At 40.8% G+C, this 16,068-nt stretch overlaps 1 protein-coding gene across 1 annotated transcript in view; it reads left to right on the top strand.

Annotated features, from left to right (window-relative positions):
- Positions 1–16,068, top strand: part of MGAT4B (alpha-1,3-mannosyl-glycoprotein 4-beta-N-acetylglucosaminyltransferase B) — a 178,298-nt gene that overhangs the window by 121,528 nt on the left and 40,702 nt on the right. Inside the window, exons 2-4 of the mRNA XM_061617321.1 lie at positions 4,455–4,634; positions 5,985–6,125; positions 7,865–7,998. Coding sequence (XP_061473305.1) covers positions 4,455–4,634; positions 5,985–6,125; positions 7,865–7,998 — 455 coding nt within the window. The remainder of the gene's footprint in view (positions 1–4,454; positions 4,635–5,984; positions 6,126–7,864; positions 7,999–16,068) is intronic.

Here is a 16,068-nt window from a genome sequence, read left to right as displayed (position 1 = left end):
AGGAGATTGTTGCTCACCTCTGTGGCTTTGGGGTACTGCAAGGGTTCATTCTGTCTCCCTATGCTATTTAATATCTATACAAAACCATTGGGAGATGTCATCTGGGTATTTGGAGGATGGTGTCATCAGTATGCAGCTCTGTCTTTCCATTCCAATTGGATCAGGAGGGGCTGTGAATGTGTTGGACAGGTGTCTGGATGCAGTGATGGGCTCGATGCAGGGTAATAAACTGAGACTGAATCATGTTAAGACAGAAGTCCTATGGGTGGGTGTCCAGGAATTAGGCTTACTCATGTCCAGGAATTAGGCATGCAACCTGTTCTGGGAGGGGTTATACTCCCCCTGAAAGAACATGTTCATGATCTGGGAGTACTCCTGGATTCCAACCTGTCACTGGAGTTCAAAGTGGCTTCTGTGACAAGGAGTGCTTATGCCTAGCTTAGGCTGATTCGCCAGCTATGGCCTGTTCTGGACTGGGATAGCCTGGCCTTAGTTGTTCGTGCTGTGGTGACTTCCTGTCTGGACTACTACTAATGCACTATATGTGGGGTTATTCTTGAAGATGGTCTGAAAGCTGCAGCTGGTACAGTATGCAGCTGCTAGACTGGTAAGTGGAGCAGCCGAATGGGACCATGTGTCACAGTTCCTGAAAGCTCTGCACTGGCTGCCAGTCAGCTACCGGGTCCAATTCAAGGTATTAATACTAGCATATAAAGCCCTACATGGCTTGGGACCCAAGTACCTCAAAGAGTACCTTTCCAAGTATCAACCATCTCTGATCCTATGTGTCAAGAACTCACAAGTTCCCACGGGGGTCAGCTCTCAAGCCCAGGGCAATTGATCCCAGCCAGGCACAACCCATGCTTCCCTTACTAGGGCTGAGTTAAACCAACACCAACCCTGCAAGGTAGGTAGACTGCCACCACCCCTTAAATGTGGCCACCCACTCTAGGCCAAGGGGGAACCCAAAGTGCCAGAAATAGATCTGCCAAGGATTTCAAAATACAAGAATGCACTCCTAGTCCTGGAACCTTAAGGCAAAATACCCAACTATACAGTAATCTGTGGCTAATTGGCCAAGGTGCTGGATTCAGAGCCAATTTCCCTCTCAAATAAACACACACTGGTAAATAAGAGGTAGCTTTATTAAAATAAAATATAAGTGCAAAAATGTAACAGCAAAATACTTCTTTAAACCAAACACCCCAAGGGTTATACAAAAGGCAAAGAATTCAAGTCACAGGTTAAAAATAACAAAGCTATCTAGCCTAATCTATACTCACACAATATAGGTAAACCAGCAGAGAAACTTAATGGTTCCACATCTCCCCCAGAGGTGTATAGCCTGGATAGCAGATGGAAGATGGAACCCCAACATCAGTTAGTACCAAGGAACATTAGGGAACAAAGACCTACACTCTTGGTTCTATTTTTATGGGAAAAGGCCCAGCAACAGCCAGGAATTAATCAGCCAATCGGGGCTTTCTGATGAAGATATCTTCTGGAGCTTTCTGATGATGATATCTTCTGGAGCTTTCATGCCTAACAGTCACATGCTTCTCCAATCTTCCCAGGAACCTTCCCAGGCCTGTGGCCTTGAGGTACCAGTCTCATACTGATAAGCATGTGTGCTTGTGTATTGCTTAATTCACTGAATTCAGCTATGAGAGCTGACAGTCTCATGGCCTCTCAGAGGCCCTAATTCAGGCAAGATGTTTTCCCCACAATTCCTTGCCACAGAACCATTTTAGTTAACAGCCTTACAAACTAGGCGTTCTTGACACTATGATCAACAGGCAAGGATTGTTGGTGGTGCCGCCAGCGGTGGTTGCCTAGTTGGTGTTGACTCATAACAGTGCCTTTTGGGTGGTGGCTCCCCATTTACGGAATGCCCTCACCAGTGAGGTATACCTGTCTCCCTTATTACTGACTTTTAGGAGGACTGACTTTTAGGAGGAATTTAAAAACATTCCTTTTTATCCAGGCATTTAATGGCTGAAGGAGACTGTTCCTAGCAACCCGGAAATCATTGGATAGAAGAGTGTTTTTTATCTGTAACTGTTTTTAGACTGCTTTTTGTTGTAGTTTTGTTGGTGGGTTTGCCGCCCTGAGCTCCTTCGGGAGGAAGCGTGGGATATAAATTCAGTAAAATAGTAATAATAAGTAATCATAATAGGTAGTTATCTTCATGTTATGAACATGATAAACCCATGTTCATTTTTACAACTAGTGTGGAGATAAACTTCATATACAAATATCATGCTCCTGTGAAGGCCTCAGTATACATTGGCCTTGGCCTTGACACTTTTGAACAGTTTTTGTCTATTATGGCTTGTAGGGTCCAAAAGAGCCTACTGATAAATTGGTAGATTGTAGGGATAATGTTAAGTCTTTTCTTCAAAAAGAGAGACAACACAAGAATGATGGTGTAATAGATTTTGTGCAGGATATAAAATGTGATGTGATGAGTCTGTATCTGTTTTGTTCACTTCAGATAATGTCTTGGAAACATGACTCTTACTGGTGAGTGTGTGTCAGCCATAGCCAAGCATACATCTGCCATGAAGAAATGCAACTTTTTGTTCATCTACAGAGTATTGGGAACATTTGCGTTTATTGGTGGATGCTGTGAAATAGCAGCATTTTGACAGTCTGGGGCAGGTGCTTTTCATGGAAATAGGGCAATTTATTTAAAATATTTCTCACTTTCCTATCAACCTCACCTTTGTCTTTGCAACAACTTTATTTCTGCCAGGTTTCTTACTGTGCTCGATCAGTGTGAATTCTGTAGAGGAGCTACATCTGTGATTTCTGTGTCGGTCTTATCTGAGCAGGCTTATCTTGCTGTCTTTACTTATCTCTGATTTTAAAATGGGAAAGAGCTGAAGCCAGTGAGAAATAGAAGTTAGGGCTGAGGGAGCAGCTGCTTGTCTATCACTGCCTTCTGGGTATGTCCTGCTGAAAATAATATGAATTTGACTTTGCCTGCAGTGTACTTTCTAGCTAATCAGAAGCATGGTTTACATATAGGACACTCAGGGAATTGCCTAACAGCCTGCTAATTAAATACTCGCTCTATCCATTGATTTTGTTTTCTCATGAGCTACCTTGTGCCATCTGTCTAAGGGGCAGTCTGAGGTCCTGTATCCTTCCCTTAATTATTCATGCAGGTCTCTTTTGGAGCAGCTGGCAGTTCGGACACAGCTGGAGAGAGGTGCCTTGCTGGTCTGACCTCTCTCCTGGCCTGACTGTGGTGGCAAGAATACTGGTTCCTTAGTCTTCATGCAGTGTTTTCAACTGGTCTGGAATTTTAATTTAGCTTATTGTTATTTTTCCCTTCTCCCTACATTGCTCACTGCTGGAATTCCAGTTTGTATTCAATATATCAGGAGTGTGGGAAATAAACTGGAGAGTGTTTGTTTTTGTGGAGAGGCTATTTTATGTGTTTCTGATACTTGGTCTCAGGAACACTGGTTACTATAGTGATAATAACAACATCATGTAGAGTAGTGAAATCCCCATTGAATGTTAGGGATGTAGTTACACTTTAGATTAGTTGATCATTCCTTGCTTCAAATATAGCTCAGATCCAATCCCTCCTCCCCAAAAACCTTTGCTTTTGCTAAATGAAATTTCCTGTCATTGTTGAGAATTGTTGATGGATTCTCTCCATTTCCTTAAATGGCTTGTTTTAAAATGGTACCTTCTTGGTCTTAACCCCTGGGAAATTAGGAATGTCAGATTAGTTAGCATAGGTTATTTTCTGAAATATTATTAAGGCTTATTAAAAATGGCAAAATATGCTTGGCTGGGAACAACTCTGTTGTTGTTATGTCATGTTCATCCTGTTATATTCTCACTTAGATATTCTCAATGGACATGGCTAACCCCTCTCTCACCCTACATGAGTCAGCATTCGTCACGCTACTTCAGACAACATACTTTCTTAAGCTGTTCTACTTATATGATCACATGAAGCAGAACAACATGTATCCCTAACTAATCACGACTTCCCTCTGTTTTCCTTAACAAGTATTTTAACAAAATGGGCAGTTCTACATATTGCATAGCAAGCTTCTAGCTCAAGGTGACTTCCAAAGGAATCCAGTTTATATATAAACCATTTAACTGTGACTTTGCTCTTGGCTACTTCTAAAATTATCTGTATTATCTGAACTCCTGCCCAAAAGGCATTAACCATGAATGCAGGTGTGAATGTTTAAAGATTTAAGAGATGTGTTGGACCCAAAGGAGCATATCAATCTAAGTAATACACTTCTGGTTAAACCAGAAATTTCCTCCCCCAAACCCATTCCAAATTAGCAAGAGGAGAAGGATGCTCCCTCCTGCCCCCTGCCTTCCTCTTCCCCCACTGAACTAGCACTACTTTGCACTTCAGAAATCCTTCCTTTTGCAGCAAAAGAAAAGAAATCAGCATTTTCTCTTTTGTGCAGGTGATGTTGTGGACATCTATCAGCGAGAGTTCCTAGCGCTGAGAGACCGCTTGCACGCTGCAGAACAGGAGAGCCTCAAGCGATCGAAGGAGCTGAACTTAGTCCTAGATGAAATAAAGCGAGCCATCTCTGAGAAGCAGGCCCTGCGGGATATAAACCGGACGTGGAGCAGTTTATCTGGTAAATCTGGCTTTAACAAGATGAGTTCATGATGCTCTGAAGCTGTGGAGAAGCTTCTCCACAGAAGTGTGTGCATTCACATAGAGTATCGGATAAGACAGGCATCATGTCTGACCTAGGGCAGGCTTTCCACAGGGAGCAATTCATTGGATGTAGTGTTGAGCATATAAAGGTTTCTGAAAATATTATTTGTAGGGAGGTAGTGGGTGGCATTAAAACATTTCTGTTTGGATTTCATACACTTGCTGCGTATGTGATGTGAATATGATGAAAAATGTTCCTAATCCACTGAAAACATATAGTAGTCATGAACTTGCCAGCTGCTGTTACATAGCATGCAAAACCCCAGTAAAAATTCTACTTTTATGTGTTTTGTGTTTGGCACCCAAGTTACTTATCCTTCTACTGCTCACCACTCTGGTCCCTTATGAATTTCAAGCACAGCTCCTTGCCTTTTAGGCTCTCTGTTGCCTTAAATATTATTCCTCTTATGCAGTTACACTTTCAAATGTCCTCTTTGCCACGATTCTAGCTAGCTGCTTTCTGTAGGCCAGGGGTGGGGAACTTAAGACCCTCCACCTATGTTGGGACTACAGGTGCCATAATCCCTGACCATTAGCCATGCTGGCCAGGGTTGATGGGAGTTGGAGTCTGACAACCCATTCCTGCTATAGACAATCTTGCAAATGTTGCTTCCTTCTGCACTGAAAGCCCTTTCATGTCTTCATAGTCTATGCTGGTAGCAAAGGCAGCCTGCAGAATATGGCCTATATTATGTCTGTGCCCCCTAGTGGTAATTGCATAAGAGCCTCAGAGGGGCTGAATCTGGGAAATGTTTTTTCATGATATATAAAAATTTATTAATGTCATCAGGAAGGATGTAGAATATAATACCATTTTGCAATTAAATTTTAGATACAATTGTGTTTAACACTTTGTTACCCTGAACAAATTGATTTTGCATGGTTTATTAAAACGTCTTATTAATGGTGTGTCCAGTTTCCACAAATAGCACAGATTTCGTATATAGTGACTAAGGAAAAACAGGTCCCTGAGATTTGGTAAATATGCTAGGTGAAAATTTAGATATCTTTGCCAAAGGTTTAATTTAACTTTTATTCTTATATCAAAAGACTTGGAGGCCTGCTTATATGTCTTGAACTTTCAGTAATTCCTGCTAAATGTAATGGGATTAATGGGTATAAGTGAAGAAGATTGGACTGATTAACCTAAGTGATCATCTTAACCGGGCAGATGGTGCTATGAACTGGGTATGCCTGAAGCTTAACAGACTTCTTCCCTTTAACAGTCTTAGAAAGTGATTCAACTCTCTTTTTCTTTTTTTAACAGATGAAACAAAATTGAAACTGTGGAACATCACTAACAAGAATGTGCTACATCTCCCCACCATCTTTCATCATTTGCCGCATTTGCTATCAAAGGAGAACAGCCTACAGCCGGCTGTGCATGTGGGACAGGGGCGTACTGGAGGTAAGTGTGGGTCCTGTGGATTTCTTGCTGCTCTTTAGGTCACTTCCCTTCATCTCTTCCTCATGTTTACTCTTTCCCAGTCCTAAATGAGGTATCAGAGACAGGCAAGGATGCGAAAGTCAGTCAATTTGTTTGCTGCATTGGCAATAATAATTTACATATTATAGGTGCCTTGCACTGGCCACTTCCTGTGGCAGCCATTTTTGTGAAGTCAGCCAATTGTGCAATTAGTTTCTCGTATGGTTGAGAGAGACAATTTTTTTTCAGTTTCAATGCTAACCTTTCTTTTCATGCTCCTGCACTGATAAGGAAAAAATTACTGTTATTGCTTTGTTAAGCTACTTGATAACAATCTTCACCATCAAGTGATGGCCCTAAAATGGAAAGCTTTGTGGGAGAGACAAGCGTATATACAAATGCTGCTTTCATCAAGGGTTTCTTTCCTGCCACAGGCATGTCTAAACATGAGCTCCCCATCCTTCTCAGAAAATTTGTTTTTGCTAACCAGCAAATGCTAATAGAACCTCCTGGAAATGATGTGGCAGACAGTTTGCTCTGTTAGAGTTGCTCTTTTTGCCTTTGAGAACTTCTGTGTCTGAGCTTATCTTATACCCACTATGTTGTGCGGATGGGCAGGAAGATCTGCACAGGCCCAGTATTGGTGCTATATATCTTCTAGGGATCAGATACATCAAAGACATCTTCATTCAAACACAGTCTCAGGGAAACAGTGTCTATACTGTATTATTTTAAGAGACAGTGCCTGACTGTATAGAGATGGATTCCCATACCACACCTTCAGATATCCCCTTTGCTGTTTGTGAAGGCCCCTCCCAATTTTTAAACTGTTTTTAATTTAGTTTTTTATGGGGGGAGGGGATGATCAGGGATTATCTTGGGAGGTATTACCTGTTTTTTTTTGGTCTTCTTTGTTTTTAAGATTTATGTAAATGTTTTTTGGGGGGTTCTGAGCATCACCATTTTTTCTTCTGTGAAATGGGTACTGCATGGTGCCCAAAACAGTGTCTTAGATTTGCAAATGTGCCCACTGGCCTAGAAAAGGTTGGGGCCCCAGTACAGAGTGCCTTTTGAAGATCTCTCTCAGTATTTGCCAGAACAAACACAATGCTCCTGAAGGGAAATACTTAAGTCTTATCTCCACTTTTGATTCCCTCAAGCCTTGTTACTGCAGGTAGAGCATAAGACAATTTTTTCTTCAGTCAGAAATAGTGTGATGTTAGAGGACCCTCTGCTAACATCAGTTCCCTGGCAGCTATGGTCACCTCTGTACAAGCATTCACACTGCATCTGGGGAAATTGGTTCATTCTCCAGCAGAAGCAGCTCACTGGGTGGTGCAGAGCTGTTATGCTTCCTAGCAGGTGGGTCGCTGGCAGGAGGGGCAAGGCTGTGAAGAGGTTATTGTGGTGCAAGTGCACTGGCAGGAGTGCCAGATTGACTCCACTGGTACATTTGTACTGTGCCAACCTCCCTGCCATCTTGCCCCTCCCTCTTTTCCTCTTGATAAGCAACAGTGACCCACCTACTGGGAAGCTAGAACAGCAGTTCCACACAACCTGGTGAGCAGCTTCTGTTCTGTAGAACACATGGAGAACTTTGTTGAAAACAAGTAAAAAAGGAAATTGGACTCCTTTTAACATGTAAAATGTGAGATGCTGAGGAAGCATTTGGCTTTTTAGCAAGATAACTTTAACTGAGCTTTTGCTTTGCCCCTTTACAGTATCGATAGTGATGGGGATCCCCAGTGTCAAGCGAGAGGTGCATTCCTATCTTACAGATACTCTAAACTCTCTGATCTCAGAGCTCAACCAGCAGGAAAAGGAAGACTCTGTCATTGTTGTCATGATTGCTGAGGTAAAATGATAGTTTCACCTCTGAATCCAGCTTTGATAGCTCTGCATCCCTTTATTGTCCATTTGACAGGGACTTGATGCTGATCCAGGATGCTGCGTGTACTCATAAAGCAGCAGGATGTATCTCTCCACATGGCCCTGGGCCAACTCCTGCTTTGGCAGAGGGAGATCAGTCTAACCTCAAGCTGCTGTCCGACAAGGATCATCAGGCACATCCTGCCAGTAGGGCCCAGCGGGCTTTTTCCAGTATGAAACAATGCTTGGATGCACTCAGCTGTGGAGGGTCAATATGATAGCAGAAGGCTGCATGACTGTTGCCAAGATAGCACTTGTGTATGTCTCTTTAATTTAAATTGCACTCAGCTTGTTAACCTTTGCTCTTACAGAATGTTAGGCAGCTGTTGACTGGACTCTTCTAATAAGAGGCCTGGTAGAAAATTGCCTTTAGGATGTTCTCTCAGGATCGTGTGCATTTGCAGCCATTTCCTGCTAGATATCCCAGGAAGAGCCTTAACTAAAAGCAGGGTCATATGCCTTTTGCTATACTAAATGCCTCTCGCCATAACCAGCACCTGAATTTGGGCATTAACATGACCTTAGCACATTAATCCACTCTGGCCACTTTTTATCTTAGGATTTATATGGGGGTGTATTTGTGTCATTCCCATTGGTATTATTTGTCTCAGGCCTGAAATAAATTTGTTTTTCTTTCTTTCCAAAAATGCTTTCTGCAAAACAGCTGTCAGTAACAAATTATTGCTGAGAGAATAGCAGCCCTTAGTCACTCTTTACTGATTCCTTTTTTCAGCATTTATTGATGGGATTTTTGTATGTGGAATTGTGTGTGGACCACTTTTAAGGAGCAAATGGCTTCTATCCATAAAACAAGAGATTTTTCCTTAGCAGAAAGGAGGATTCAGGGCTGCTTCACATCAGACCCACCATACAGTATACTTGGGTAAATGTGGAGGCTCTGGGGCCTAGGAGAAGGCACTGCTGATTTATTTATTATTTATTTATGAAATTTATATCCCACCCTTCCATTCCAAACAGGCAGTCTGCTCACTAGCTATGGCGTGGAGGGCAGGCACCAGCAGGGGACCACTGAGAATATATCGCCAAAGCTGGGTTTGCTTGACATGTTTAATTTCTTTTTACATTGAAATTGCTCTCCATGTCAGAAAAAGCATTTGCCCTATAATATATGAAGGGCAGTTTGAGTGTCTCTTTTGCATGTAATGCATGCATTGGGAAATCTCTATGGGCATTGAGTTCTTGTTTCAGAGAAGACATTCACGCTGCCCTTTGCTTACTGTTGGTACATGCTTTTTTTTGAACATGGGGATCAAATTTTTCACTGGAAAAAATAGCATGTCTTGTAGTCTTAAGGAGTTTGATTGGCATTCTTTGCTTGCACACAACACATTTAATGTCTTGATCATTAGCTATCAGCCAACTTTTGTGGATCTTGTCATAATTTTAAAGAGAAACTCAGTGGGTTGGATTTAGAGTTGCCCAGAGTGGAACTGTGCAACTGCTTAGTGCATCAGATTCCCTGTGAAAGCCAGATATTTAGGATAGGGTTGCCAGGTCTCCGGTTTTCTCCTAGAGACTCTGCATTTTGGGGCTGATCTCTGGGTGAGTCATCTTAATCTCTGAACTCTCAACTTTCATTTTAAAAAAATTAAGTTTCTAGGTGGTCTGGTTCACGAGATATACACCAAAACATCAACTGCCTCCACTCCAACTTCCATTAAATGAACTTATAGTTGGCTCCTCTAACCCACCCTTTCAGGTTTATAGCCAATAAGTGAAGTCAGGATTGTGATCGACAAGGGGACTTCCGGGAAGGGTGACTTAGCCTGTGCCTGCTTTTGAGACGGGCTCCTGCCTCAAAAGAAGCTTATTCAGATATATCAGTCAGTTTTTTCTTTTTTTTTTGACTGATTAAACTTCTCCCGGGTAGGGAGAAACGAAGAGATTAACCTCAAAGCCTATTTTTGTTGGGACGACCAGATCTCATTAATTTATGGGACGAGGTCCAGCCGACGAAGGTGGGACGGATTTTCAACAGCAAGCTCTATCTGATAAAGCGAACGTTCACCTTATCTTCTAAGAGAGAACGCACTAACAGGCAAGCACCCTTCTTTCTATATTCTTCTTTTACTTGACTTAAATTGTTGCTGTTTAAAAGAGATTTGCCAGATTGATCAGTTTTTGACATCTCACTGGGGAGCCATAACTTCTCTCTGCTACGCACTAATTAATAGCTTATCTCTGTTTTTGTTGCAAAAAGCTGTCCTGGATTTGCATTCTAAAGATATACACAGAAGAGGGATTTCTATTCCAGATTTTTATTTTGAAAAATATTATACTGTTTTGAGACTACTCTCTTTTTGGTCTATTTTATTTTGACGAATCTGTTTCTTGACGATTGCCATTAATTGTTTCGATCCTGGGAACTGCATTTTGTTTACTTAACTATTGGAGAGATAAGGCTGTCTGCTCTGTTTATACTGTGATGTCACCAAGTTTGGAGTATTAACCCAATTGTTGCTGAAATAAGAAGTGGTTTTCCTATATTTTTCTTTTAAAATGGCAATTAAGAAAGTGGCTGAAAATCTGGAAATAACTATGTTTCAGAAAATAATGGATGAGATTGAGATAATGAAAATTGAATTGAGTAAAATGAAGCAGGAGATTAAAGATATAAGGGTCCCTGTGAGAGAGGTGACCCTGGAAGGGGTCCCTGTGAGAGAGGAGATCCCGGAGATTGGAACAGGGGTCCCTGTGAGAGAGGTGACCCTGGAGACTGGAATAGGGGTCCCTGTGAGAGAGGAGATCCCGGAGATTGGAACCAACGTGGAACAGGAACAAGATTTGGAGTCTATGGACTTTAGAAATAAAATCTATTGTTTGGAACTCAATGTTATCTCTGAAGAAATGAATGAAGATTCTAGAGATAAAGTTATCAATGGCATGGATAATCTTCTGGACTGGAATGATGTGATGGAGCCCAATATAGAGAAAATCTATGGAATTAACTGCAGCCATGTGACAATGGAAAAACTTTTAAGAGATGACCCAGTGTATTTTGAAAAAAAGAACAGAGATATGATTTTACAGCAGTATTTCAGCAACCTATTCAGAATGGATGGCAAGAAAATATTTGGGATAGAGGTAATCCCCATCAGACTCTTACTATATGACTATGGCTTTGACAGCAAGATTATTATGGAATACTGATAATGGAAGATTGGATATTGAAATTACTGGACTTAACAAGACTACTGAAGATGGAAGATGGAAAATGGAACTAATAGAGATAATAGAACAATGGCTACTGAAATTATTGAACCTAACAGATTCTGATGTGATGGATTAATTGAAATGTTTATTTTGACTATGGTTATGACAATAAGATTATCATAATTAGTAATGAGATGGATTAATCGATATGCTTATCTGGAAAAAAAAATTGATAGATATATTTCTTAAAGAATTGAAACCTCTCTTTGACTTTTTGTGGAAAGAATAAAGTAATGTTTATGAGATTTGATGATTAAGTAAGATAACTACTGGAGGAAAGTGATTTTATAATATGACTTAAGAGACAGGATTGTTATATATTATAGACTTATAACTGATTTGATCTTTGACAAATGGGAAGTCAATATTTTACTCTTTATTTTTTATTTTTGTTTTTTTTTTTCTTTCTTTTTTTCTTTTTGTTTAACTATTTTTGATTTTGTTTTTTGTCTTTGAATGTTTTATGATTTTGTCTTGTATGTTTTATGAAAATCTGAATAAAAATTATTGAAAAAAAAAAAAAAAAGGATTGTGATCGACAAGGCAGTAGCTAGTCCCCCATTGCAAGGCCAGAAAAGTGTTGTTTTTTCCTGCTTATCTGAAAATCTCATAAATTGATAAGTATATAGCTTTCAATCTTTTTCTGTCTTGTATGCAGGAGTCAGACAAATTTTTCTGGGCTATTCAAGAGGGCAGTGTTTTGAAAACATTTCCAATATGAAGTTTTAATCCTATACTCGCTTTTCTGGGACTAAAGCTGCAATGCTAATCCTACATACCCAGAGTAAACCCCATTGAATTCAGTAGGACTTACTTCTGAGTAGACATGGTTAGGATTGTGCTGTAAATTAATGGGACTTTTGAGTGAACATAGCAAAGAATTGTGTTTGTGTTATAAATCTTTCTCTCCCCTTCCAATCCTATTTTTAAAGCAATTAGGCAGGGCTTATTTAGGTACCACTGCTTTTATTATGTAGGAAATAAATACTTATTTAATTTTCTTTTAATGCTCTGCAATGACCAACTGGTTTTGACAATAAACTATTAAATGGAGTGTATGTATTTTTACATTTCCTGTGTGCGTGCATGTGTGTGTATATGGTGTCTTTCCAACAACCCTGTGAGGTACAGGTGTCAACTAGAAACCAAGGCAGCTCACAATAAGAAATAAATCCCTTTTTAAAAAGTATAAACAGTTGCAAAACAACTTAAAGTGGCATGATTCTGAATTTTGGGTTGGATGAGTGAAGTTCCGTATCACTTGAGGTTGCAGTTCTGTGCATGCTTCCCTGTTTGAGTAAGCCCCATTGAATACATTGGGACTTGCTTCTGAGTAAACAAACATAGGATTGCACTATAAATATCTTTATAGGTTGTGTAAATAATAAACATCTTTGACAGTCGTGCTTATATAAATATTTCTTCATACTATGTCCCGATAAGTATCTGATTTCACACTATGGTTGTACATCATTATTTCCTCTATTTTTTAAGTGTGCCCTTCTTCCTTGGGGTGGTCATGGTTCCCTTCTGTTGCTTTCATCCTGAGGGGCAGATTAGGCTGAGAGATGGTGAGTAGGCCATGGTCACCCAGTAAACTTTATAGCTCATTTCCATTTTAAAAAAGTAATTAAAACAATTTACATGCAGGCAAAGTTTATTAAGTAGATCCACCCAATACATTTAAAGCACATCCAACTTACATTTAAAGCACATGACTTCCCCTAAAGAATCCTGGAAAGTGTAGTTTCCCCCTCACAGTTATAATTTCCACCTCCTTTAACAAACTACAGTTCCTATAACTCTAAGGTGTGATTCGTGTGCTTCAACTGTGTATTGAATGTGCTTTAAACGAATGGTGTGGATCTACCCTACGTATGATATGTATTCATTAGTGAATTGAAAAGAACAATTTTAAAAGATATTTTTTTAAACGGGAAGGGTTGTAGCTCAGTGGTAGGGCATATGCTTTGCATACAAAGGTCCCAAATCCAATCTCTGGAAAAGACTATTACCTGGAGTCCTGGAAAGCCAATGCTACTCCATGTCATCAGTACTGAGCTAGATGGTACCAAATGGCCTGTGTCTATGTGAGGCAGATTCCTTTGTTCCTAAAAATGGCAAGAGACCCAATGGCCACAGTGACTCTAAAATTTATTTATGTATTTTATTTACAATATTTATATATAACTTTATTGTAAAAAATCTCAAAGCGTTTTACAGAAGGAATTAAAACAATAAAATTATTGGCAAAAACAGTTAAAGACAGGTATTTAAAACATTCAAAATAAAACCAATAATGAGTTAAAAACAGATAAAAACACAATAGCTTCTACCTGCCTGGGTAGGCTTGCCTAAACCACAGTGTTTTTAGCAGGTGCTGAAAAGAGTACAATGATGGCATCTACCCAATCAAAATAGGCAGGGAGTTCCAAAGTGTAGGTGCTGCCACACTAAAGGACTGATTTCTTACAAGAGCAGAAAAAGTACTATGTGGCACCAGTAACATGGAAAGCATACTTTGAATTTGGCCTTGTAGCAAATCAGCAATCAGTGCAGATTTCGTAGCAGAGGTATTATGTGCTGATAGGGGCATGGGAGCAGTTGTGCCACAGCATTCTGCACTAACTGCAGTCCCCAGGTTAGGGTGTGCTGCATAGGGATTTCAGTGACCTTGGCTGACTGGCTGCCAGGATTTTTTTAATTTTGGTTTTGTCAGGTTGTGAGATGCTGAGTTTTCTGCCTTAATAAGAATCTTGTTGTGGTTGGTATGGTATTTCATTTAGGAAATCATTACTGTCTTTTGTTTTTGTTTTTCTATTTGCATTTCATTCAACGTTTAACCTCCCTCCCTCACATCCATAGAAGCAACAACAGTGTTTCCATGCGCTCAGCTCAACCCCTTTAAACCCTCTGATGATGCACCTTATTGGTTGCATGACGGTTTGTTTCTTGCCCAATAGTGGTAAAAGAGAATTCACATACTGGGAAGTGTGGCTGCAATTGTTGTTCCCAAGCTGCTGCCTGTGAAGGTAGACCAAACCATGTGTGTTTTCTGTCTGTCAGTTATTATTCACTGGAATTGGGTTGGCTGTCAAAGTGAGTTTATAGCAGCCCACAGGGTAGACACAAAGGGGTAGAGAATCTTTTTACTCTTACTCATTTCTCAGACCACTTTCTGAAGTGAAGGGTCAAATCTGTAAAGAAAGTTAGAGCAGCCATGTTAAAAGGTAGGGGCAGGGCATTCCAGGCAGGGGGTTGCCAACCCTGCTTGGATATGGATATCAGTGCAGAGGATCCCTAGTCAAGCTTTACCAACAGCACAATCCAAACTATATCTAGTCAGAAGTAAGTCCTGTTGAGTTTTATGGAGCTTAGTCCCTTAGTAAGTGTGTTTAGAATTGCAGCCTTCAGGGACATCCATCTTTACTCCTGAGTGTTCCCATCTAACATCTCCACAACACTAGGCTCCTTTCTTCCTACAATGGCCTTCTGGTGACTGACCTGGCTTGAGGGCACTTAAACCCATCTTGCCAGAAGCAAGTAGGCTAGATTAAATGTTCCCTACCCAGGCTTCATCTTTTAGCTAAGATTTCTATCTTAATTTCCAATCAGAGAAATGTTTTTATTTGAATTGTATGCTCCTGTCCTGCCCAAAGTCAAGAAATCCAAGAGCACTCAGTTCTGTGAGTTTTTCTCTTTTTATTAAAGTTACAGCAACTTCAAAGGCTTTGCAACTCATTCATCTATCTATGCTTTCTAGGAACTATTTCCGCTTTCTAGGAACTATTTCCACTTTCTAACCCTGACTGAGCATCTTTGCAGCCACAGACGTTGACACAGCAAAGAACCCACCCACTCCGCTTGCCTCCTTATGAAGGCTTGACTTTTGCACAAAGGCCTCCTTAGCTCCGACCGTTGCTCCTCGTGCCTCAGCTGCCTGTGAGAACGGGGCGAAGGGGGCTGGACTTCAGTTTCTCCCTCAGACTGGTGGGGCTATTGGCTCGCTCTGGTGTGGGAAGTTGCTGGGCAAGGGTATACATCTAGAGTTACAGGGTCTGACAGTTCACGTTGCTCTCCCACGGGGGGTCAGGTGACTGGATGCGCTGCACACTCTTCTCCCTCAGTTCGTCACCCCAGTCCTCCAAGTCAGTGTCCCCCTCCTCCAAACCTTCCCCCCGAACCTAGGTCACAACAGCTCCAAGCAATTGTGGTTGATGCTAAATGTATAATGCTTGATGACATTGCTAGGGCCACTCCCATGACATCACTAGGGCCCGCTCCTGAAATCTTAGGGCTTGGGATGCTTCTGACCTGGCAATCCTATCTTTGGAGTTTTAAAAAAGCACCCTAGAGTGCTAAGATAATAGCTGATCTTGAAATGAGGATTTCATAATCATAGAAGAAGTAGCCGTTTGGTTTTTAATTAAGGGCTACTGTTAAATAGTGGGTTTTTTAAAGTCTTTAGCAGCAACTCAAATCCAGTATATATAAGGGCTGTAATAGTATGTGATATGGTTACTCTTCTTTTTTGAAGGCTAATGGGGGGAAGAAATGTATGCTAGAAGTGTTTTGAATGTGTGAGAGGATTTGAAGATTTGTTGTCCACCAGAGGCTGAGAAACAACTGAAATGGTATGGGCAGAGGCCCCCCTAAACAGGATGTCTGATAGGACAGGGCCTTATAGAGCAAAGCAGGGTGGCATTTCTTGAAGGCACATGTACCTCTCATTTTCTGGTGTGAAGTTCTGTGGCAAGTTCTA

Source organism: Rhineura floridana, chromosome 3, assembly GCF_030035675.1.
Source record: "Rhineura floridana isolate rRhiFlo1 chromosome 3, rRhiFlo1.hap2, whole genome shotgun sequence".
Lineage (NCBI taxonomy): Eukaryota > Metazoa > Chordata > Lepidosauria > Squamata > Rhineuridae > Rhineura > Rhineura floridana.
The sequence above is the reverse complement of the archived record's forward strand: the minus strand, read 5'-3'. Positions and strand labels throughout refer to the sequence as shown.